Raw genomic sequence first — 24,232 nt, 5'->3', positions numbered from 1 at the left:
GGGTCTCTTTCTCTAGTTAATTAGTTTGAAGTAAACATAAGATCTCCATCTTTTCTGTATGTATAAAAGAATCAAAAGAAAAATATTATTTATATTTGAAATAAAAGAATTGCAATGTAAAAGCATTGCAGCTTTTTCCAGTCTTCTATTCCTTCATAGCATCCAATCCTATCACTTCATGGCAAATAAATGGGGAAAAGTAGAAACAATGACAGACTTTATTTTCTTTGGCTCCAAAATCACTGTGGGTGGTGACTACAGCCATGAAATTAAAGACACTTGCTCCTTGGAAGAAAAGCTATGACAAACCTAGATAGCATATTATAAAGCAGAGACATCACTTTGCCAACAAAGGTCTTTATACTCAAAGCTATGGTTTTTCCAGTAGTTATGTACAGATGTGAGAGTTGGACCATAAAGAAGGCTGAGCACTGAAGAACTGATGCTTTCAAATTGTGGTGCTGGAGAAGACTCTTGAGAGTCTCTTGGACAGTGAGGAGATGAAACTAGTCAATCCTGAAGGAAATCAACCCTGAATATTCATTGGAGGGACTGAAGCTGAAGCTCTGATACTTTGGCCACCTAATGCAAAGAGCCCACTCATTGGGAAAGACCTTGATGCTGGGAAAGATTGAGGGCAGGAGGAGAAGGGGGTGACAGAGGATAAAAGATGGTTGGATGGCATCACTGACTCAATGGGCATGAATTTGAGCAAACTCCGGGAGATAGTGAAGAACACTAGGGAAGCCTAGTGTGCTGCACTTTATGGGGTTGCAAAGAGTGGATCACAATTTAGCAACTAAACAACAACAAATTCCTTCAGGAAATATAGAAGCAAAACAAAAAGAGAACAATAATTTAATTAATCTTCACAATACCTGGGATAGGTATATATTATGTATATGTCAGTGACTCAGTCGTGTCCGACTCTCTGTGACCCCATGGACTGAAGCCCTCCAGGCTCTTCTGTTCATGGGATTCTCCAGGCAAGAATACTAGAGTGGGTTGCCATTTCCTTCTCCAATATATATTATGTATAAAGGTGTATATATATGGGCTTCCCAGGTGGGTCAGTGATAAAGAATCTACCTGCCAGTGTAGGAGATGCAGGGGATGTGGGTTCAACCCCTGAATCAGGAAGATCCCCTGGAGGAAGAAATTTCAACCCACTCCAGTATTCTTGCCTGGAGAACCCCATGGACAGAGGAGCCTTGTGGGCTACCGTCCATGGGATCACAAAGCACTGGACACAACTGAGCAACTGACCACACAACAACTCTGTGTGACAGAGTAGTTCTAGGCTTAATTCAGATAACTATTTTCCCATTAATGTAATTTGCTAAAATCTTACAAACTTTGCTATGTATTTCAATGAAGGAAACAGCTTCTTAAGAATTCCTTGCAGTGACTTTCTTCAAACATGGGCTACTTCCTAAAATGGCAATGGTACACCCAAATTCAATTTCATTAAATGTTTATGGCATTGCAGTAAGTAGACAATCTTAAGATATGTCATTGTTTTATCCAAGATGACTTCGTGTATTATCTGGACTCTATTCCTCCCTGACTTGCCAAGAATACTGGAGTGGGTTGCCATTTCCTCTTTCAGGGAATCTTTCTGACCCAGGGATTGAACCTGTGTCTCTTGCATCTCCTGCATTGGCAGGCGGGTTCTTTTACCACTGCACCACCTGGGAAACCCCTCTGTCGCACTGCTTGGGTTCAACTCATGGCACTGCCATTTAGCAGCTATATGAACTTGCCTCAGCTAACTAATCTGAGTCTGCCTCATGGAGTTATAAGTTAGGTGGTGTGTGAAGTGCATTTTAGTCTGTGCTGATGTGCTCAGTCATGGCCAACTCTCTGCGACCCCATGAACTGTAGCCCACCAAGTTTATCTGTCCATAGAATTTTCCAGGCAAGAATACTGGAGTGGAGTTGCCATTTCCTTTTACAGCTTTTTAGTCTATACCTAAATACATCCTAAATAAATGTTATCTGCTATTATTTATGATGTTAGGAATGGACAAGTTGAAGGAGGTAACTGGTTAGGGTGACTTTCCATTTCCTTATATCCAATAAAATGAGCTTAAGAGTGTAAAGCTCTGGAGGTCAACCAAGCTGGAAGTCTTGAATAAGTTCATGTATTTTTCAGGAAATCTTTATTGTATACTTACCATGAGACAAGCAATGTGCTAGGAATTGGACATCTATAGTACAAAAAATAAAGCAGACACAGCCTCTATCCTCATGAAACATATAGAACAGAGAAAGAAACATATAATTATGTTCATAGTACACACTGTAAAGAAAAAATGCAAGATGTATGCAGTCTTTTTCATAGCATGACCTAGTTTAGATTGAAGGGGATGAGGAAAGCCTCTTTAAGGAAGTGGCATTTAAGGACTGTCGACTGGGTAGTGACTAGAAGGTTAAGAAGAAAAGGGGATATTCTCAGTGATAGGGTAATGGAAACAGACACAGAGGTGAAACTGATGAAGTCCTGTTAATTCTTCTAAAACGTAGTGATTCTTTTATACACTGGGGTATAAGGAATGGTAAGGAGTTGCAATTAAGGAGATTAAGATGCTTAGATTATTGATAGTACCACTAACTAAACTAAAGAAAAATAAAAGATAATGAATCAGGGTTTTTTTCTTGGTGTTTTTAGGTTTGATGAGTTTTTTGATGTGGATGAAAAATATAGATTTGAACATACTGAAGTTAGTGAACTCAGGCTAATTATGGACCTGTGCCGGAGGATATAAAGAGAAAAGAACTAACATACTGACCGCCTACCAGTTGCCAGACACAAGACAGTAGCTTCTCATATATTTTCTTATTTCTTGCTTAACCTAATACCCTATGAGGGAATAAGAAATTCTGGGGAAGAAAATGGGATCAAGTGATCAAAGAAATAAGAGAATCACCAGAAGGAAATGGTGATGTGGAGGGGGTGGGGAAGGGGAAGTCTGAGGAAGCCGACCACAGGTCAGAAAGTGCTACTCATCTTAGCAAAGGTATCCAATACTGTTTTATTGTGTCTTTCACATGTAACCACTGAGATTTCAATTTCCAATTGGCAGTAATTGTCCTATATACCCACACATCCATTTTGTCATTCGTCCAATGACTATTAATATCCACTCACTATGTTCCAGCAATGATCTAGTCACCAGCAGTCAGTAGTGAACAAAACAAAAGCCCAGTTCTGAAGGTGCCTAGATTTTAGTGAGAACAGACAATAAACAAATGAGCAAGTGGATACATACTGTTATCAGATGGTCACAGCGCTGTGGAGAAGATTCAGCAGGGTTTGGAGAAAAGGAATTGCTGGAGAGGTTGGTCAGGGGTTGCCTGCCTGGTTAAATGGCATGAGTAGACACTTCACAGAGAGAGAGTGATAAATGTGGATAAGCACCTGAGGGTACAACATTCCATTCAGAAGCAACAGAAAATGCAAAGACTCTGAAGTAGGAAAGTCCTTGGCAGGAAACTATGGAGGCTTTTTTAAAGAATGAATGATGTAATCAGACTCACTTTTTCAAAGGATCATCTGACTGCAGCGTTGAGCGAGACCCTAGATGGGCAAGGACAAAAGCAGGGAGACTAGTTAGAAGGCTATTGCAACAAGATAGGGGAGACATTGGCAGGAGGGAGAATACATACTAGATGTCAGAAGGCCACAACTCCATTGTTCTAAATGAAGTGATGTGTGTGAAAGTATCGTACTAAGCATGCTTGCCCAGCGGCTCAATTGTGTCCAACTGTTTGTAACCCCATGGGCTGTAGTCCGTGAAGTTCCTCTGTCCATTGGATTCTCCAGGCAAGAATATTGTAACCGGTTGCCATTTCCTTCTCCCCGGCATCTTCCCGACCAAAGGATCAAACCTGCAGCTCTTGTGTCTCCAGCACTGGCAGGTGGGTTCTTTACCACTGAGCCACCTGGGAAGCGCCCTCACCTAAAGCATGCCACTGCTAAGTCACATCAGTCATGTCCGACTCTGTGCGACCCCATAGACGGCAGCCCACCAGGCTCCCGTCCCTGGGATTCTCCAGGCAAGAACACTGGAGTGGGCTGCCATTTCCTTCTCCAGTGCATGAAAGTGAAAAGTGAAAGTGAAGTCACTCAGTGGTGTCTGACTCTTCGCAACCCCATGGACTGTAGCCTACCAGGCTCTTCCATCCATGGGATTTCCCAGGCGAGAGTACTGGAGTGAGGTGCCATTACCTAAAGCATAGTTCTATTCAAATGTAAGGGGACACAGTTATTGTCCCTTTCATACAAACTCCTTGCCCATTCCCCATTAATTCCCACTCCATCTGGATGACATTGAAATTAATAGTCACATTCCCTTTAAGAGTCATTTTATCTCTGCATGTGAACCAGACACCGCTTCCCCGTGCTTTTACTGTCTCACTGCACCACACTTACCCCGGCACACTACGCTCTTCCCTCTGCTGCTTCATCATTACTTCCACGTTTTCTGTACAGTTTCTTCCATGCTTGACATAACCATTTTTCATTCTTCCCTTTTTCCTGAGGCTCTGGGTTATCTGTTTTCATGCTTAATATTTTTTCTGTCCACCCATCTGTTTATTTTAGCTTGTTTGTTCTCTCCTCTGCTGGCCTCTTTATAGATTCCTCTGTTCAATAGTTTAAACTCCATGACAATGCTTTGTTTATCCTCTCAGCTAGCACAGTATATTATTCCCCATCTGCTATAAAGAGGGCCCCAGTGCCCCACAAAGTTAACTAAGCCCCTCTTGTCTGAACAAGTTTTTCAGTCATGCATTCAAGTTTCTAATCTACCCCCATCTTCCCTGGTTATGAGTGTGACAATATTATTTCTAAGCAAGCCATGCTCAATAGATCTCATCTTTTGTTCTTCTTTTTCTTTGAAATACTTCAGATAAGAAGTAATGGTCTGCTGCTACAGAGGTAGGCAGTTTCAATATCAGTTACTCAGTAAATATTTATTGGGTATTTGCTATGTGACTGGCAGTGTGCTAAGGACTGGGTCTATTTCCAGAGACATGCAAGGTACACAGTCCAAGGCACCACAATTTTCCTGATCTCGGGGGAGATGTAGTGCTAACGTATGTTTATTATGCACTCACTGCAATCCAGGAATTGTGCTAGAAACTGGGAATACAACATGAATTTTAAAAAGAAAGATATCTATCTTTGTGGCACTCGTAGGCTAACAAGGGAGAAAGACACATGTTAAAAATTATTTACAGTTCATTCAAATGTGTACAAAATGCTCTGGGAACAGAGAGGAGTAAAAGGGATTAGTTCTGCCTCGGGTAATTGTGGAAAGCTTCACAGAGATGGTGATATTTAACATGGAGTTTAATAAATTAGTGTTAATTAAGCAGAGAATTAATAATAAAAGCTAATATTTAGTGAGTACTTATGAGGTTTCAGGCACTGTCTGCATGCCTGTGAATTAACTCATTTAAGCCTCACTATAGCCCTATCAGGTACCCATACTTTCCGTAGTTTACTGATTAAGTAATTAATAAACAGAGAGGTTAAATAACTTATCTAAGGTCACACAGCTAGGAAGATGTCAAAACTAAGATTTGATTCCAAAATCCGGCTCTAGAATTTGAGCCCTTAATCACGATCTTCTACTGTCTCTCATGAAAGGGAGGGGGAAAAAAAAAAAAAGGAAGATGGCATTTTAAGCATAAGAGTATGTTGGCCAAGCATAGTATTAATACATACTTGGAATAATTTGCAGCCATGAGATCTTAAATCCTATACAACTCATTCTTTTGTTCAAGAAGATTTATAGAAAGGACCAAACTAAGAGGTAATAATGAGGAAAATAACCCAGTTTTCTCCATTGGTCTTAATATAATGTGAAAGGGCAAGGGGATGTACTGATTACACTTCTAAGAATTTCAGCTGGAGCACCAGGCGTTACACAGTGGTACACAGTGACTAAGGGGTCCCTAAGAGCTAGAGGTCTTTGCTAGCCAACATGATGTCCAGGTTCTCCTTGCATCCTTGGAAGCTAAAAACTGGTCTCAGAGACTGTCAGTCTTACAGCAAGGAATAGTCTAGGGCCCTAGAGTCAGCTGGGCTTCCCTGATGGCTCAGATGGTAAAGTGCCTGTCTGCAGTGTGGGAGACCCAGGTTCAATCCCTGGATTGGGACAATCCCCTAGAGAAAGAAATGGCAGCCCACTCTAGCACTCTTACCTGGAAAATCCCATGGACAGAGGAGCCTGGTAGACTACAGTCCATGGGGTCTCAAAAGTCGGACACGACTGAGCGACTTCACTTTCACTAGAGTCTGCTTAGCATCCAGTCAGTTTCCTCTTTACCAACCCTACATCTTGGCTTCTACTTCATCGTGACACAGCCTTTATTGTACATATTGCCATATGGTGTGGCTTTCACTTTTGTGAAAGAAATTGAAAGAAAAGGATTCTGAGGAAGAGGAGGGTAATCCAAATCAGTATTGGAAGACTGAAGGGGACGAATGAGATAAAGTAAGCAAAAGAGAGCTGGCCTCCAGCAATAGAAAAAAGTCTTCCCAAGATGAACCAGGACCTTCTGAAGACGCTCCTGACATTCCACAGGGTCACCTGTGCTAGAGAAAAGAAGCCAAATAGGAGGCAGTTTTGTCTCTTGGCTGAAGAAAACTGAAGTGGCAGTATGCATATTTGGCCCTGCTAAATAAGAAACGTGCTTTATTCCCAGGCAGCGTGTAACAGAGATCTGAGATTCTGCCAAGACTTATGAAGTTCCCCGAATGCTTCCCACTGCTGTTGATATATATGAGAATGAATTCTCATTCTCTTTATGAAGTCAGGAATGTATCTCTAACGTCTTTGAATTTCTGGGAAGGAAAATGAATGGTTTAGGGGCACTAGTGACGTTTTCATCTCTTCTTCCTGCTGCTTCTAGTAAGAGATGGACTGCATCTCATAAGACTGGCAAGACTGTGGGCAGGAGACCAGTCAGCCTGATCGAGTGGTTTATTATTTCAACTGAGTTGTGAGGGGAAGGAGAAAAGTACTCAGAGAAAACTGTAAGGCCATATTATATACTATGAAGCATAAAAGGGATGGCAGAGCATGAAAAATACTGGAGGACTTCCCCAGCAATTTTCAGAAGATACCAGAGAAATGGGCAGGAGGTATTCACATTCTCAGTTGTCTGTATACAGACAAGTAGGAGATGAAAAATTGTCACACAGAAGTTTAAAACACACGAAAAGAATTTTTGGTAAAAAATCATCTCTTAAGTCTTGTGAGGATATTTTGAAATGTGATTCTTGACTGGAATATGATGATGGAAAGGTGTATCTTGTTTGAAATAAATAGGTCTAATCAAAGGGCTAGAGGAGAAGCAATATATGTCAAAAAGATGTGCACATGCATGGAAATCCACATACCTGAAGGTAAAGCATGGAGGAAGCAGCTGCAGGAGAGTATGAAAGGAGAGCAGAAGTGTTATCCTGGGATTACATCAGAGATCTCGTAACCAGATGGTTAATATGGACGGGCAAGATAGAGCAGCAATGTAAGCCTTTATAGACTTCAGATGAAAGTCCCACTCCACTAAAGGCAAAACATCGGAAAAATTATTGAATTGCCTTGTTGGAAATTTAATCTCACAAAAGAGAAAGAAGCAATGAGGGACTTACTGCACTGGCTTATTTCTGGTTCTTTATAAAAATCTGTTTGTGGAAAATGGCAGCTAAAAGAATCTTAAAGAAAAGTAACCATTCTATATCATCTTAGAGTTCATTAGGCCATATAAAGGAAGTCTGAGGTAAAATGTACAAGTATGCCACCTTAAGTGAATCTACTTTCAGGAAATTCAGAAACAACAATAGAAAACAATCCTGTACTCAGAGCTCTAACTTGAACATTGTAGAATGTAGTTTGTTAAATTTTTTTAAAAAAAGGGAAAGAGGAAACACCTATTACTTTGAATAGATGGTATATAATTAATTTACAGTCAGAACTGTTCAATTCCTATTATCTGTCTGCTGCTGCTGCTAAGTCGCTTCAGTTGTGTCCAGCTCTGTGCGACCCCATAGACGGCAGCCCACCAAGTTCCGCCATCCCTGGGATTCTCCAGGCAAGAACACTGGAGTGAGCTGCCATTTCTTTCTCCAATGCACGGAAGTGAAAAGTGAAAGTGTATCTGTCTAGCATCCCCATAAAGAATGCTCTCAGAACCGAAAAGAACAGGGAAAAAATATTCAAGAATTGAATAAGGTAAGGATACAGTAAAAACACATTATATTTAGCCTCATTAAATGCATTTAAATATAAAGTGTCTGGCAAGAACTTGCTACTTTAAAGCCTGAACCAACCCACATAAAAAGAATACAGTGATCAGGGCCACAAATCTGTACTGAACCAACCTTCACCACACATAAATCATACCCATTTGTTTATCTCCCACTCTACCCTCTCACTTCACCCACTTCATTTCCCAGATCATTAGCTTCTGGGCTTCCCTAGTGGCTCAGACAGTAATGAATGTGCCTGCAATACAGGAGACCTGGGATCAATTCCTGGGTCAGGAAGATCACCTGGAAAAGGGAATGGCAACCCACTCCAGTGTTCTTATCTGGAGAATCCCATGGACAGAGGATCCTGGCAGGCTACAGTCCATGGGATCACAAAGAGTTGGACACGACTGAGTGACTAACACTCCATTAGTTTCTATCCCATCTCTTGGTTTGCTTGCTTCTCTCACCTTCTCCACTAACCTACTTCTTTATTTCCTGAATCATGCTTTGTCTCTGCCCTCCCAGTTCACCTTATTCATCCTGAGTCCTGTTATCAGAGTTCAACTGAATTTAAACTCTAAATTTAAAGAATTTAGACCTCTTTCTCTAATTGTGCAGTCACCCTCCTTATCTCCTTCCTCAGAGGACATTATATAAGATATCAAAAATAAATTGTATGCAATATTTTCAAGAGTATTTTTGTATGATATTGCTCTATCACACTGCTGAAAAATAAATGATGCTCCGGGTTCTCTTGGGCTTCCCACATTCTTCCCAGTGATCAAGAGTCCACCTGCCAATGCAGAAGATGTGGGTTCCATCCCTGGGTTGGGAAGATCCACTGGAGAAGAAAACAGCAACCCACTCCAGTATTCTTGCCTGGAAAATCCTATGGACAGAGGAGCCTGGCGGCCTATAGTCCATTGGATAGCAAAGAGTTGGACATGATGAGCGACTGAGCAGAAACACACCAGGTTTTTTAGAAAAGAAAAAAGTGGATGTGGCAAGGAGAGTGAGGAAAAGATAGAAGTAGAAAAGCTTCATTAAGGATCATTGAACTTTTGATTTGAGAACATTAGTTATAGGAGAAATTATTAAGTGTCAGCATAAACTCGGTAGAAACAAACCAAATTGTCTCATTTCCTATTTTGATAGGATAATTAAGCAAGCAGTGAACCTGATATAAAAAATAAGAATTTGTGACATTGGTAACAGTACAGAAAAGGAAATAGTAAAGTAATTAAACACCTATGTCAAATAATTTAAATATTGGCTGTTTCGGATAGATGAGATGCGGGTCCTCTAGTTCTTCATTCTTTGATCCTAAAGTTTGTATTAAACAGAAATATTGACTGATCTGTTTTTACAAAATTCTTTTGATTATCCCAAACAAATAATTAATTGACAAAGATGTGATTCTAGAATTCTGTACTCTTTTCCAACATTAATTTTGGGAACAGATATTTAAATCAAATGTATCATCTATACTTTAGCATCACTTTTTCCCACATACACATTCATACATAAGTGAAGTCGCTCAGTTGTGTCCGACTCTTTGTGACCCCATGGAATGTAGTCTACCAGGCTCCTCTGTCCATGGGATTTTCCAGGCAAGAGTATTGGAGTGGGTTGCCATTCCCTTCTCCAGAGGATCTTCCCAGCCTAGGTATCGAACTCTGGTCTCCTGCATTGCAAGCAGATGTTTTACCAAACTTTTCCACTAATCAGGGATTACTATAGCATATCACGTGACCTTTGTATAGCCATACCTTACTTGTAATAATGAATGTAGTTTCCCTAATCTCCACAGATGTGTGCCCAACAGGGACTAGACTATCCATATGTGCTTCACTGATTATACGAACCTTTCAGCAAACTCCAAATTCCAGAATGTGGACTCAAGGGTTTTCGTAAGCTGACAGTACTACATGGAAGCTTTGATTTTAAACAAACGTCCACATTTTCCACTGCATAGAATGATAATTCATTTTCTTTTATGCTCTTTCCAAAATAATTTAAAATAGTTGTCATTCTTATATCATTTTTTAGATTAAAAGATATATATAATTTTCTTAAGAACTATGATGAAAGAGAGGTGATTTCTTTTTAATTGGGAAATAATTGCTTTACAATGTTGTGTTAGTTTCTGCTGTACAACACTGTGAATCAGCTATAAGTATATATATATGCCCTCCCTCTTGAGCCTCCTGTCCACTCCCTTATCCTACCCCTTAGGTCATCACAGAGCACTGAGCTTAGCTCACTCTGCTATATAGCAACTTCCCACCAACTATCTATTTTACACATGATAGTGTATATATAGGCTTCCCAGGTGTTCAGTCGTAACGAATCCACCTGCCAAATGCAGGAGACACAGGAGATGTGGGTTCAATCCCTAGCTTGAGAAGATGCCCTGGAGTAGAAATAGCCATCTGCTCCAGTATTCATGCCTGGAAAAGTCCATGGGCAAAAGAGCTTGGCAGGCTATGGTTGAGGGGGTCACAAAGAGTTGGACATGACTGACTGACTGCACGAACACAAATGTATGTATGCCAGAGCTGCCCTCTCAGTTCATCCCACCCTCTCCTCCCCCGCTGTGCCCACATGTCGGTTCTCTATGTCTGCATCTCTGCTTCTGCCCTGCAAATAGTTTCATCAGTTACTGTTTTCCTGGGTTCCATATGTATGCATTAATATACATTCTTTTTCTTTCTCTTTCTGACTTGCTTCACTCTGTGTGATGTACTCGAGGTTCATCACATCACTGCAAATGACTCAATTTAACACCATGTGTTAATAACTTTAGAGGCTCCAAAGTCTTTGTTTTATTTAGTTTCACATTTAAAAAATGGCGTTTTAATAAATGACAAGAACAATTCTCCAATAAAGTGCAAAAAACGTATTTGATATATACAGAATGTGAATTTTCTTCCTACCATAACATTTCTTAGAAATATGCATTGTTTCTTTGGAATAAACCTTATAGGCTGGATTGCTGTCTAGGGAGTTTCCTATTTAATCATCTTTTGAATATTTACTGATTATTTCAGTCAAGTCATGCTCTAATCCAGTGAAGCAACCATTTTGACTGGGTTGTTTACTAGACTGAAAAACTTATTTTCTATCACATATTGTCTTTTACAGTCATAGAAGAACCTCATCCATTTACTGACTTAAAATAGTATCAGAAAATATTAAACATACCCAGATTCTTTGACTATGATTATTTTGTTTTTAAAGAAGTATTCAAGATTCCTTAAGAAGCTAGGAAAAAAACTATCATATGACCCAACAATCCCACTACTGGGCAAATACCCTGAGAAAACCAGAACTGAAAGAGACATACGGACCCCAATGTTTGTTGCAGCACTTTTTACAACAGCTAGGATATGGAAGCAACCTAGATGTCCATTGACAGATGAATGGCTACAGAAATCGCAGTACATCAATACAATAGAATATTCAGTTCAGTTCAGTTGAGTCGCTCAGTCATGTCTGACTCTTTGTGACCCCATGAATTGCGGCACACCAGGCCTCCTGTCCATCACCAACTCCCAGAGTTCACTCAGACTCACGTCCATTGAGTCAGTGATGCCATCCAGCCATCTCATCCCCTGTCGTCCCCTTCTCCTCTTGCTCCCAATCTCTCCCAGCATCAGAGTCTTTTCCAAAGAGTCAACTCTTTGCATGAGATGGCCAAAGTACTGGAGTTTCAGCTTTAGCATCATTCCTTCTAAAGAAATCCCAGGGCTGATCTCCTTCAGAATGGATTAGTTGAATCTCCTTGCAATCCAAGGGACTCTCAAGAGTCTTCTCCACACCACAGTTCAAAAGCATCAATTCTTTGGCACTCAGGCTTCCTCACAGTCCAACTCTCACAACCATACATGACTACTGGAAAAACCATAGCCTTGACTAGACGGACCTTAGTCGGCAAAGTAATGTCTCTGCTTTTGAATATACTATCTAGGTTGGTCATAACTTTTCTTCCAAGGACTCAGCTATAAAAAAGAACACATTTGAGTCAGTTCTAATGAGGTGGGTAAACACAGCCCCATTATACAGAGTAAAGAAGTAAGAAAGCAAAAGACAAATGTTGTATAGTAATGCATGTGTATGGAATCTAGAAAGATGGTGTTGATGAACCTAATTTCAGGGTAGCAGTAAAGTATAGTGTAGTGAAGTTGCTCAGTCGTGTCCGACTCTTTGCAACCCCGTGGACTGTAGCCTACCAGTCTTTGCCGTCCATGGGATTCTCCAGGCGAGAGTACTGGAGCGGGTTACTGTTTCCTTCTCCAGGGGATCTTCCCGACCCAGGGATCAGACCCTGGTCTCCCACATTGGAGGCAGACGCTTTAACCTCTCCGCAGAAACAGAGAACAGACTTGTAGACACAGCGGGGGAAGGAGACGGTGGGAAAATTGAAAGGATAGCGTGGAAACATACACATTATCATATGGAAAATAGATAGCAAGTGGGAATTTGCTGTGTGACACAGTGAACTCAGCCCAGTGTTCTCGGACAACCTAGAGGGGTGGGATAGGATAGGAAATGGCGGTAGCGGGGGCGGGGGGGGGACTTCAGGAGGGAGGGGACATATGTATAGCTGTGGCTGATACATGTTAATGTATGGCAGAAACCAACATAATATTGTTAATCAAATAGCCAACATCCGTTCAGTTCAGTTCAGTTCACTTGCTCAATCATGTCTGACTCTTTGGGACCTCATGAATTGCAGCATGCCAGGCCTCCCTGTCCATCACAAACTCCCAGAGTTCACTCAGACTCATGTCCATCGAGTCGGTGATGCCATCCAGCCATCTCATCCTCTGTCGTCCCCTTCTCCTCCTGCCCTCAATCCCTCCCAGCATCAGAGTCTTTTCCAATGAGTCAACTCTTTGCGTGAGGTGGCCAAAGTATTGGAGTTTCAGCTTTAGCATCATTCCTTCCAAAGAACACCCAGGAACAATCTCCTTTAGAACGGACTGGTTGGATCTCCTTGCAGTCCAAGGGACTCTCAAGAGTCTTCAACACCACAGTTCAAAAGCATCAATTCTTTGGCACTCAGCCTTCTTCACAGTCCAACTCTCACATCCATACATGACCACAGGAAAAACCATAGTCTTGACTAGACAGACCTTTGTTGACAAAGTAATGTCTCTGCTTTTGAATATGCTATCTAGGTTGGCTATAACTTTCCTTCCAAGGAGTAATTTCATCGCTGCAGTCACCGCCTGCAGTGATTTTGGAGCCCAGAAAAATGAAGTCTGACACTGTTTCCACTATTTCCCCATCTATTTCCCATGAAGTGATGGGACCAGATGCCATGATCTTCGTTTTCTGAATGTTGAGCTTTAAACCAACTCTTTCGCTCTTCTTTCACTTTCATCAAGAGGGATTTTAGTTCCTCTTCACTTTCTGCCATAGGGTGGTGTCATCTGCATATCTGAGGTTATTCATATTTCTCCCAGCAATCTTGATTCCAGCTTGTGCTTCTTCCAGCCCAGCATTTCTCATGATGTACTCTGCATATAAGTTAAATAAGCAGGGTGACAATATACAGCCTTGACATACTCCTTTTCCTATTTGGAACCAGTCTGTGGTTCCATGTCCAGTTCTAACTGTTGCTTCCTGACCTGCATATAGGTTTCTCAAGAGGCAGTTCAGGTGGATCATCAAAAAAGTGAGAGTTTCAGAAAAACATCTACTTCTAATATATTGACTACGCCAAAGCCTTTGACTGTGTGGATCACAACAAACTGCGGAAAATTCTTCGAGAGACAGGAATACCAGACCACCTTACCTGCCTCCTAAGAAATCTGTATGCCTTTTGAGGAGAGTGAAAAAGTTGCTTAAACTCAACATTCAGAAAACTAAGATCATGGCATCTGGTGCCATCACTTCATGGCAAATAGATGTGGACACAGTGAGAGACTTTATTTTGCGAGGGCTCCAAAATCACTGCAGATGGTGACAGCAGCCATGAAATTTAAAAAATGCTTGCTCCTTCAAAGAAAATCTATGACAAACCTAGACAGCATATTAAAAAGCAAAGGTCTGTCTAGTCAACGCTATGGTTTTTCCAGTGGTCATGTTTGGATGTGAGAGTTGGACTATAAAGAAAGCTGAGCACAGAAGAATTGATGCTTTTGAACTGTGGTGTTGGAGAAGACTCTTGAGAGTCCATTGGACAGCAAAGAGATCATACCAGTCCATCCTAAAGGAAATCAGTCCTGAACATTCGTTGGAAGGACTGATGCTAAAGCTAAAACTCCAATACTTTGGCCACCTGATGTGAAGAACTAACTCATTGGAAAAGACCCTGATGCTGGGAAAGGTTGAAGGCGGGAGGAGAAGGGACGGCAGAGGATGAAATGGTTGGATGGCATCACTGACGCAATGGACATGAGTTTGAGTAAGCTCTAGGAGTTGGTGATGAACAGGGAAGCCTGGCTTGCTGCAGTCCATGGGGTTACAAAGAGTTGGACACGACTAAGCAACTGAACTGAACACAATATTGTAAAGCAATTATCCTCCCATAAAAAATGATTTTTTAAAAAGTACTCAAATCTTTTTGTGAACCTCGTATTAAAAAAAATTAATAAATTGACAAATAGCTATTAGGCCCATACAACTAATATTTTAGGTGTAATAAAACTAATATTTTTTAACCTAATATTTTGCCATATATTTAATATATAAAGAAATGAAAGATGCACTTATTTTAACAAATATTCAAGTACCCATTAGATTTCAGTGATCTCAGGAGCAAGATATACCACATGTGACACAGAGATGAATAAAGCCTAGTAAAAGACTGCATATAGGAAGCAAATATAGAAATATGTATACGGTGAAGCAGAATTTGCTAACCAGAGAAGTAGCAGGTAAGTCAGCATAACAGAGTGCTTACAATCATAGATTTTGAAATTAGGCAGCACTAGTCTGAATGCCTGATTTTTCATTTACTTACTCTTATACCTTAAATGTTAGGCACCTCATCCTCTATAATATATGTGAAATTTAAGTGAGAAAATGTTTTAAAATTATGGCACTGGCCCAATACATGGTAAGAACTCAAAGTAATCTATAATCACTAGTTCCACATAATAGATAAAATACTACGAGCCATTGTGGGTGTGTAGGAAGAAAAGAGGCAGGAGGCGAAGAAAAAGAGAAAGAGGAAAAGAGAGATCACACCTTTCTTGGTTAGAAAAGAAGGAAAGCTTGAGGAAATAGTCTTGGAGTAGTGGTGTGTCAGCTGTCTTTGAAGGATGGACAAGATTTTTCAAAATAAAAAAGGAAAGGAAGAGTATTCTGGACAGAGGACCCAAGATAAAATTAGGTTCCAGAAGAGTTGATTGATAAGTGTGTTCACTACAGGACATGTGTCCAGTATAGCTAAAGCACATGGTGTTTGAAAGTGAGAAATCAGACCAAAAAAGGCATGCCAGTGAAAGCCTTAAATGCTAGACTTAAATGTGAAACTGTATTTAATTCAGTAGATTTATTTTATTTTTAGTAAGGTAGTAGGAAGTTTAGCTTGTGCTATACAGCACAGATTAAGACGACAACACTGCATCAGATGGGATGGGAAAGGGAGAATATAATGATGAGACTTACTGTGTAGGCTCTTGTAACTATCTTAGAAGTAATGGGAAATTAATTAATAGTGGTTAAAGACTATAGTGGACATGGAAAGAATATTCGAAAGATTTTGCAAATCCAGAACTCAAAAGACTTGGCAACCATTGAGATATTGGAGTAGGGAGAAATAGAAGTAAAATGCAACTCTGAAATTTCAAGCCTCGGTGATCGAAGAAATCTTAACAGTGTTTCTATGACTAAGGAAATCAGAAGGAAGATCCAATTTTGTGATGTTGATGAAAAGTTCAGTGAGTGGTGAGTTTGTTGTACCAAATTCTAGGAATGGTGTTCATCATGCCACTGATAAAGATCTTAAGTTTGTGAGAGAAACTCAGGACGGAGATATTGATTTGGACCCCAGGCAGCCCCCTACAAACAGACAGTGAGATTGTTGAGATTGTATCTTCAGCACCCTGAAAAGAAAATAGTAAAAGACAGTAAGTTTCTGATCTTCTTATTCCTTGAGAGCTATACCAATAAACAGTAGATAATAATGTAAACTTTGTTTCAGTTTGAAAGCTCAAAGTCATGAGCATATTGTCATTTAGAGTGGAAACAGGAAAAAAAAAAGTTTAAAAGGGTAACCAAGGTCATAAAAAGAAGAGCAAGAAATAAAATACCAAAGAGAATATCAGAAGATGGCTTTAAATAAGAGTGAAACCTCCTTGAACATGGACCTTGAATTCAAACAAAAGATTGTCTTGTTAAAAGTTAAAAACAGAAGCAGAAAATCTTGACAGCATACTAATTTGACAAACATTGTTACATTCTCTTGTTTTGTTTTATGAAACAAAGTGTTTCTTATTGTTGATGAAACATCTTCTGTGCTTCACATATTAAGCACACTTCCAATTAATATGAAGAACAAAGATGTGTAACGGCATGAAGAATCTTCAACAGTGAATGAAGAAAATCCTAGTTCTTTAATAGTAAAAAGCATCTTATTTAGCTACTAGATTAACCTAATTAATTAACATAAATTAGAATTTTTAAATAATGAAATAACTCTTCAAAACATGACAGGTGGGTATGCCATCAAAGTATTTTTTTGAACTGAACTGAGACTTCAAATGCCATGCTATAAATGCATACTGTTCACGTTTTTATTCTCCTTCCTAACAATCTAACGTTTTCTAGTATCAATGCATTTCCCTTTGTTGCTCCTCATTACTTGGATCATTTAGAGTCCAAACCTGAGGAAAAGGAAGCCACAACCATTGAAAATGTGTCATTTCTCCTGCCCACAGAAACGTTGATTTAGATCATTTGTGGAAAACCTGTTGAATGCAATGAATTAAGTCTTGTGTTTCTAAACTAGATATAGAGAGAGGGTCCATCTTTCAGGAGACAGAATTATATAAGCTACAATTATAAAAAGTATATAAGCTACAATTATAAAATGTACATAAAAAGCTACAATTATAAAAAGTATATTGTAGCTCCATGAGAGCTACAATATCTAAAATCTTCTAAGTTAGATAATGCAACATTCTATAAAAACAGGGAGATTTGGACTGATATTAGTCATAACACAGTAATGTTTTAAAATGAGCCCCGTAAGTAATCCAGCGCCTATCTTTTAGGATGTGATTGGAAAAGCTCTGCAGTACCTTGGAACATACGGTGAACTGAGCAACATAGAGCAGGTTGTGGCTGTGATCGATGAAGAGATGTGTATCAACTGTGGCAAATGCTACATGACCTGTAATGACTCTGGCTACCAGGTAAGAATCATGCTGTTGTTAGGATGCTGTGAGGCATGTTTCTTCTGGCTTTTGTAGCAGAAAGCATCTTTTGTTGTGAAGTGTGGGATTCAGACCAGACATGCCAAACGTCGCTTCTCAGCAGTGACATAGCTTTCCATCCTCTCGCATTCATAGCACAGTGGTGATTTTCCTTTATAATTGGAGTAACAGTTGCTTTACAATGTCAGGTTAATTTTTGTTCTACAACAAAGTGGATCAGTTTATATGTACATATATCCCCTCCCTCATGGACCTTCCTCACACCTCCCCTGTCCCACCATCTAGATCACCAGAGAGCACTGAGCTGAACTCCCTGAACTGTAGAGTAGGGTCCCACTAGCTCTCTGTTGGACACGTGGTAGTACAGATACGTCAATCCCATTCTCCCAATTCATTCACCTCCTCTTTCCCCTCACTGCTTGTCCACACCTGTGTTTTCTACATCTGCATCTCTCTTCATGCCATGCAAACAGGTTCATCCATACCATTTTTCTAGTGATTTTTTTAAAAGGGAGCTAATAACTCATATGGCTGATGCCACCATTCAATGCACAGTATTGTTTTAGTGTCATTTCATCACTCATAAAATTGGAAGGAAAAATGCAAACAAAAATTCACACAATTGTGGCCGTAAGGAAGCATCATACCTTAAAGGAGAAAGAAGGGAGAAGAACCACCACTTATTTCCATGATCTTGAAAGAACCGGCTTCCTTCTGTGCTCTTCCATTCAGTGTCGATTGGGCTTTTACTACAGTTAGAAAGAAAAAGCATTTTACCACCAGCTAGTTGTGCTGGTTGGGACCTGAAATTCTTCTGTAGCTGGAAAAGCTGAACAAGTTGTGTTCCTACCGCATAAAGTGAGCCCAAAGCTTCTTCCCAGTCGCTGAGCCCTCAGCTGAGAGTCTGCCATGGAACAATGAAGAAAAAAGTGGACATTCAGCTGTAGGTTAAGAACTACAGAATAATAATAATAATAATAATATTTTTCATTAAATATTTCGCACTATAAAGAAGTATAATAAAGTAAAAATAAGATCCCTTTAAGATGATTAATGAATTTTCAAGATAGATAAAATGGCCCATTAAAAAAAAAAACACTATATTTCATTTACCTTATTTAGCTTGGAGAAAGGTCCTATTTGCTTGTGATATGATTTTAGGTATTCTTCTGACCACCTAATAGAGGTATGACAGACATAAGTTTCATTTTTATAAAACCTCTTCCTCCTTAATTTAACACTGTTCCATACCCAATTTTTACCCATTGTATTTACTCTTTTTTTACACCTGAAAACATCTCTAGCAGTTATTTTGAAAGTACGAATCATATCATATTCATTTTCATTTCATCTTTCCTCTCATTAACCAAACAGAGATAAGTCAGGAAGTTCTAACACTAAAATCACAGCACCAGAGTTCTAACATCTTAAATTTTAGAGGTCATGACTCCCACCTTGGAATTGTAGCCTTGGCAAAACTTCAGCAAAAATAATCTTATTAGTGAGGGGGGAGATTGCAGGTATGCATTCAAAAAAGATTTTTAAAAGCCTACAGTACTTGTTCAGATACATGGTTGTTTCCTTAAAGCTCAGAATTTTTAAAAAATATTAAGCACTCTGACATAATTTACTCTGAGACCATTTTAATTTGTTATGTTCATAAAAGAGAAAAAAATTAAGTTGCAAGGAACCTTATTTGAGGGAGGGAAATTCTTAAACATAACAAATACTTTAATTGGATTTTATAACATGTTGTATATGACACAGGAAAAAAAAATCAGAACTCAGTAGTTATTTGAAAATGTAAGATTTTGACCTCCAGGAGTATCTGGGGTGAGGTGGGAGCTTACTGACCCTCGTAATTTTTCTCAGCCCCCTCACCCATCCCTCCAAATTAGCACGCAGTCTGAGTAAAAACATTGACTTGTTCTGCAAGAGAGACTTCTCCATGAGCCCTCAAGTCCTCTCTGCCCCCCGTGTAGCTGCCCTGAAGTCTTTCCTAGATGGAAATTCTTGTCTGTTGTTTCCATAACAGGCAAACAGTCATCATGACTTTAAATAAAAATCTCAATTGTAAATTTCACAGTAGGTATTTTCATTGCATTTTACAGATTGTTGTTGTTCAATTGCTGCACCATATTATAAATTAAATCATGTTAAAAGAAAGGAAGGAGGGAAAGATGAGAGAGAAGCAGGGAGAAAGGAATAAATTATTGAGTTTCTCAAAATCCTGAGCAGTTTGAGAACTGAAATCTTTATCCTGGTTCTCCAAGCCGAAGAGTGTCGGGCCAGGACCAGAAGCCAGGTGTCCAGGCTTCTGTCTTTCAGTGCTTTTCCCCTTGGTGATGGAGGAATGCTTAGAATCAGCTTGGAAACCCTCAAACCTGGAAGCTGGCTCTTAAGCTAATTTTCTTTTTTCTATTGACTTTCTGTAAGCACTATACCCATAATGTAAAACCCAAACAAGTGTATTCATTGCCTCATCTGACAGTGACACTTCTCCACTGTCAAGAACCAGGAGTGTGAAAAGGTGTGGAAGCACCCTGCCCACAGCCCAGGTCATGGTCAGACTGGCAGGACCCACACTCTGCTCACAATGCAGGAAACTAGAGAGTTACTATGTTATGAAATATTTTCCTCGCACAAAGCAAGAAAAATACCTCTAAGAAATTCTAAACATCGTGTTTCTAATTTAAAAAGATTTTTTTTCCTGTCTTTTTCCCCCCTCTTCTCTAGCAGCTCAACTGTTGCTATAGCTGCACCACAGTCTGGGCGTAGCTGTCTCCAAGTGCAGCTCTCCTGCAGTGGAGAAAAACGTTGATGCTAAAATAGGGGCGTTCTTGCCCTTTGCGGGCAGTGACAGCAAGACTCTTTATTTCTGTTTGCAGGCTATCCAGTTTGATCCTGAAACCCACCTGCCCACCATTACTGACACTTGTACAGGCTGTACCCTGTGTCTCTCCGTCTGCCCTATTATCGACTGCATCAAAATGGTTTCCAGGACAACACCTTACGAACCAAAGAGAGGCTTGCCCTTGGCTGTGAGTCCTGTGTGTTAAGGTGATTTGTGAAACAGTTGCAGTGAACTTCGAGGTCACCTACTTATGCTGATCTTTTCAATTGTAATCATTATGCTCAGCTTTTTCTAAATTCAAACATATAATTTCTAAATTTAAAAAAAGATTATTTCTAAAGAAATTTCTAAATTTTAAAAATGTCTGCTTCCAGTGATCATTCAATTAATGGTCATAAAATAGAATAATTCTTTTCTGAGCAGAATTGTTCAGTATAACTATGTAGCAGTTAATTGGATGTTCACCATCAGTTGTCCAATATGAAAAAATTAACTTTTTTGTAGCAATTAATGCTACACTTTTCAAATTGCCCTATGCTGAGTTCTGTCTTTGATTTCTAATTGTAAGGGAAATTAAGTATTTTAGAACAAAGTACAATTTAACTTACAACAAATGTTTCCAAGGAAGCATTTTATAATTAAAAATTACATTTAATTTTAACTCTATTTCTAAGCAAAAGCAATTAGCTCCATAAAGCTCAGATGAAGTCAAATAATTATTTACTGTGGTAGGAAAAGAAAGCCAATGAGGTTTTGGGAAACTTTCGTTAAGGTCTCTTCACTGAAGTAACTGGATACTGAAGGCGAGAGTGTTCAGTGACCATTTGTATCAAGCTATGCTATTCACCACTCAGGCCTGAGATGGGTGTCCAAATGCTACCAATGAATCAACATGACATTCTTCTTTAAATATTTAAACTATGTTCCTAACAAAATAAGACATTAGGATGGAACTCTGTTTAAAGCCACTGTTTTGCTCTGCACAGATCTGTTCTATCTGCTTCTAATATAGTCACCTTCATGATCCCAGCAATTAATGTTTGAACACAGCACAGATTATACAGAAGTGGGGTCATGTGCTTCATTATTCAAGAATGAGAAATACAGTATGGGTAATATATATTATATGGGTGATACCACTTTACCAACTCTTTATTTTAATGTTCATGTTGAATTTTGAAAGTAATTAAAAAAGAAATGGTATTTTCTGTTACTGCCAAATAATATTTTTATATTCCTCTATTTTCAAAATCAGCAAATAGCATCTTATAAACTTGTTTATCTCTTCTTTGTGGCATATTTTAATATGAATCCATAAGTAGTAAATCTTCATGTAATCATCCATAGTACCTTTCTATGACAAATGCAGATCAAGAAAAAAATAAATGTTTGATTATGCACTTTTAGAAATGCACATTTACCACAAAATCTGTATGATCAAATAATATTAAATAAAATTTTATAAAGCATTTTAAATAACGTGGTCATTTGCTATCTCTTTTGCAAATACAATATTATGTCAACCATTTAGATTTTGAGGTAGAGTAGTTTGGGGTTAACTGTGTTGTAAATTCCATTCACATTCAGTAATACATATAATAAAGTTGGTTCAGATCTAATGAAGGTGTCCTTGAGACTTCTTCCCACTCCTCTACGCTGATTGATCACCCCTTCTGTACAGATGATGTTAACATCTATACCTCCAAGTTGGACTTCTATCTATCTGAACACTTGCTGTATTTAAGCATTTTAAACTCAATTTCAAAAGTCAAAATAGTTACTTCTCCTACTTTTTGTCTTCCCTGTTTTCATCCAGTCCTTTACCATGTCCAATAATTTTACTCCTAAAACATTCCCCAAGGCTTTCCCCAGCTTTAAATTGTAGAAACTGCCATAGTTCATTCCTCTAACATGTATTGTCCAGCTCTTGTAATAACTTCCTAATGGGTCATCTGACATCCCTGCTCACTTTTTCGGGTGTTATGCTACTTTACTTGCCAACATGATTGTCCCATCATATTTCTCCACCATCATAAAAACCTCCAGATCCTTTCATGTGTTAACAAATTAAATGCAGTCTCATTGTATCTTAGTTGGTAAAGAATCTGTCTGCAATGCAGGAGATCCAGTTTCAATTCCTTGGTCAAGAAGATCTGCTGGAGAAGGGATCAGCTACCCACTTCAGTATTCTTGAGCTTTCCTTGTGGCTTAGCTGATAAAGAATCTGCATACAACCCGGAGACCTGGGTTCGATCCCTAGGTGGGGAAGATCCCCTGGAGAAGGAAATGGCAACCCACTCCAGTGTTCTTGCCTCAAGAACCCCATGGACAGAGGAGCTTGGCAGGCCACAGTCCATGGGGTCGCAAGAGTCAGACATGACTTGGCAACTAAACCACCACCATTAAAATGGAATATAATAATCTCCTGCTAAGACACCCCCACTACTATTCCAAATATATGTCCCTTACATAACTGAGCTTTAGCCAAAGTTGGAAAATAACTACAGTTCCTGGAGTTTGATATCTGTCTGTCACTTAATTACTTGTTACCTCAGACAACCAACCTCAACTGTCTAATCTTGAAAACTGGCATTAAAACAGTTTCTAATTCCCAAGGTTATTGTAAGGATAAAAAAAATAATACTACAGGTTAATTAAACAACTCACTGAATAAGCAATTATTTTTACTTACCTAAAAGCATCCTATAATGAAACAATTTAGAAAATAAAGATATATCTTGAATACAAATCATCTTCTGTCTCTTCTCTTATGTGTTATTATTTTGAAATTAAAATGTTTATACTAGAACAAGTTGTAAATCTTACTGGTTCCCTTGTCAATAATGAGTTCATCAAATTTTTAACATCTGTTCACCTAAAAATATGTTTATTCCGGTGCTCATATAATCAGGTTATACTTTATAATCTATACATAATTTCAATAATAAAATGACAGTTAGTAAGATCTTCTTAATATTGTCTGAGGATCCATCAAAGGTCTGTCTTATATTACTCATGTGAGAGACTGTCATTGCAATAAAATAACTTTAAAATTCTTGTTGACTTGTATATTAACAAAAAAGTCACCTGTAAATATTGTTTACATCCCCTTCATGGATCACAGCTTTATTGTGGTGAAGGGGCTTTCAAAATTCAGTGAAGCTATGAGCCATGCCAGGCAGAGCCACCCCAACAGATGAGTCATAGTGAAGAATTCTGACAAAACCTGAGGAGGAAATGGAGAAGGAAATGGCAACTCACGCTAATATTCTTGCCAAAAGAATCCAAAAAACAGAATGAAAAAGCAAAAAGATATGACCCTGGAAGATGAGCCCCCTAGGTCAAAAGGTGTCCAATATGCTACAGGGAAGAGTAGAGAGCAATTACTAATAGCTCCAGAAAGAATGAAGTGGCTAGACCTAATCGGAAGCAATGCTCAGTTCTGGGTGTATCTGGTGGTTAAAGTAAATTCCAGTGCTGTAAAGAAAAATATTGCATAGGAACCTGTAATGTTAGGTCCATGAATCAAGGTAAATTGGATGTGGTCAAGCAGGAGATGGCAAGATTGACCATTGACATGGTAGGAATCAGTGAACTAAAATGGACATAGACGAGAATGGGCGAATTTAATTCAGATGATCATTATATTTACTACTGTGGGCAAGAATCCCTTAGAACAAATAGAGTAGCTCTCATAATCAACAAAAGAATCCAAAATGT

General features: G+C 39.1%; 1 protein-coding gene across 1 annotated transcript in view; it reads left to right on the top strand.

Annotated features, from left to right (window-relative positions):
• Positions 1 to 21,984, top strand: part of DPYD (dihydropyrimidine dehydrogenase) — a 926,917-nt gene extending 904,933 nt beyond the window's left edge. The window contains exons 22-23 of the mRNA XM_005678060.3: positions 17,497 to 17,637; positions 20,547 to 21,984. Coding sequence (XP_005678117.1) covers positions 17,497 to 17,637; positions 20,547 to 20,717 — 312 coding nt within the window. The 3' untranslated portion in view covers positions 20,718 to 21,984. The remainder of the gene's footprint in view (positions 1 to 17,496; positions 17,638 to 20,546) is intronic.

Source organism: Capra hircus, chromosome 3 (genome assembly GCF_001704415.2).
Source record: "Capra hircus breed San Clemente chromosome 3, ASM170441v1, whole genome shotgun sequence".
Classification (NCBI taxonomy): Eukaryota; Metazoa; Chordata; class Mammalia; order Artiodactyla; family Bovidae; genus Capra; species Capra hircus.
This window is presented reverse-complemented; position numbering and strand designations above follow the sequence as displayed.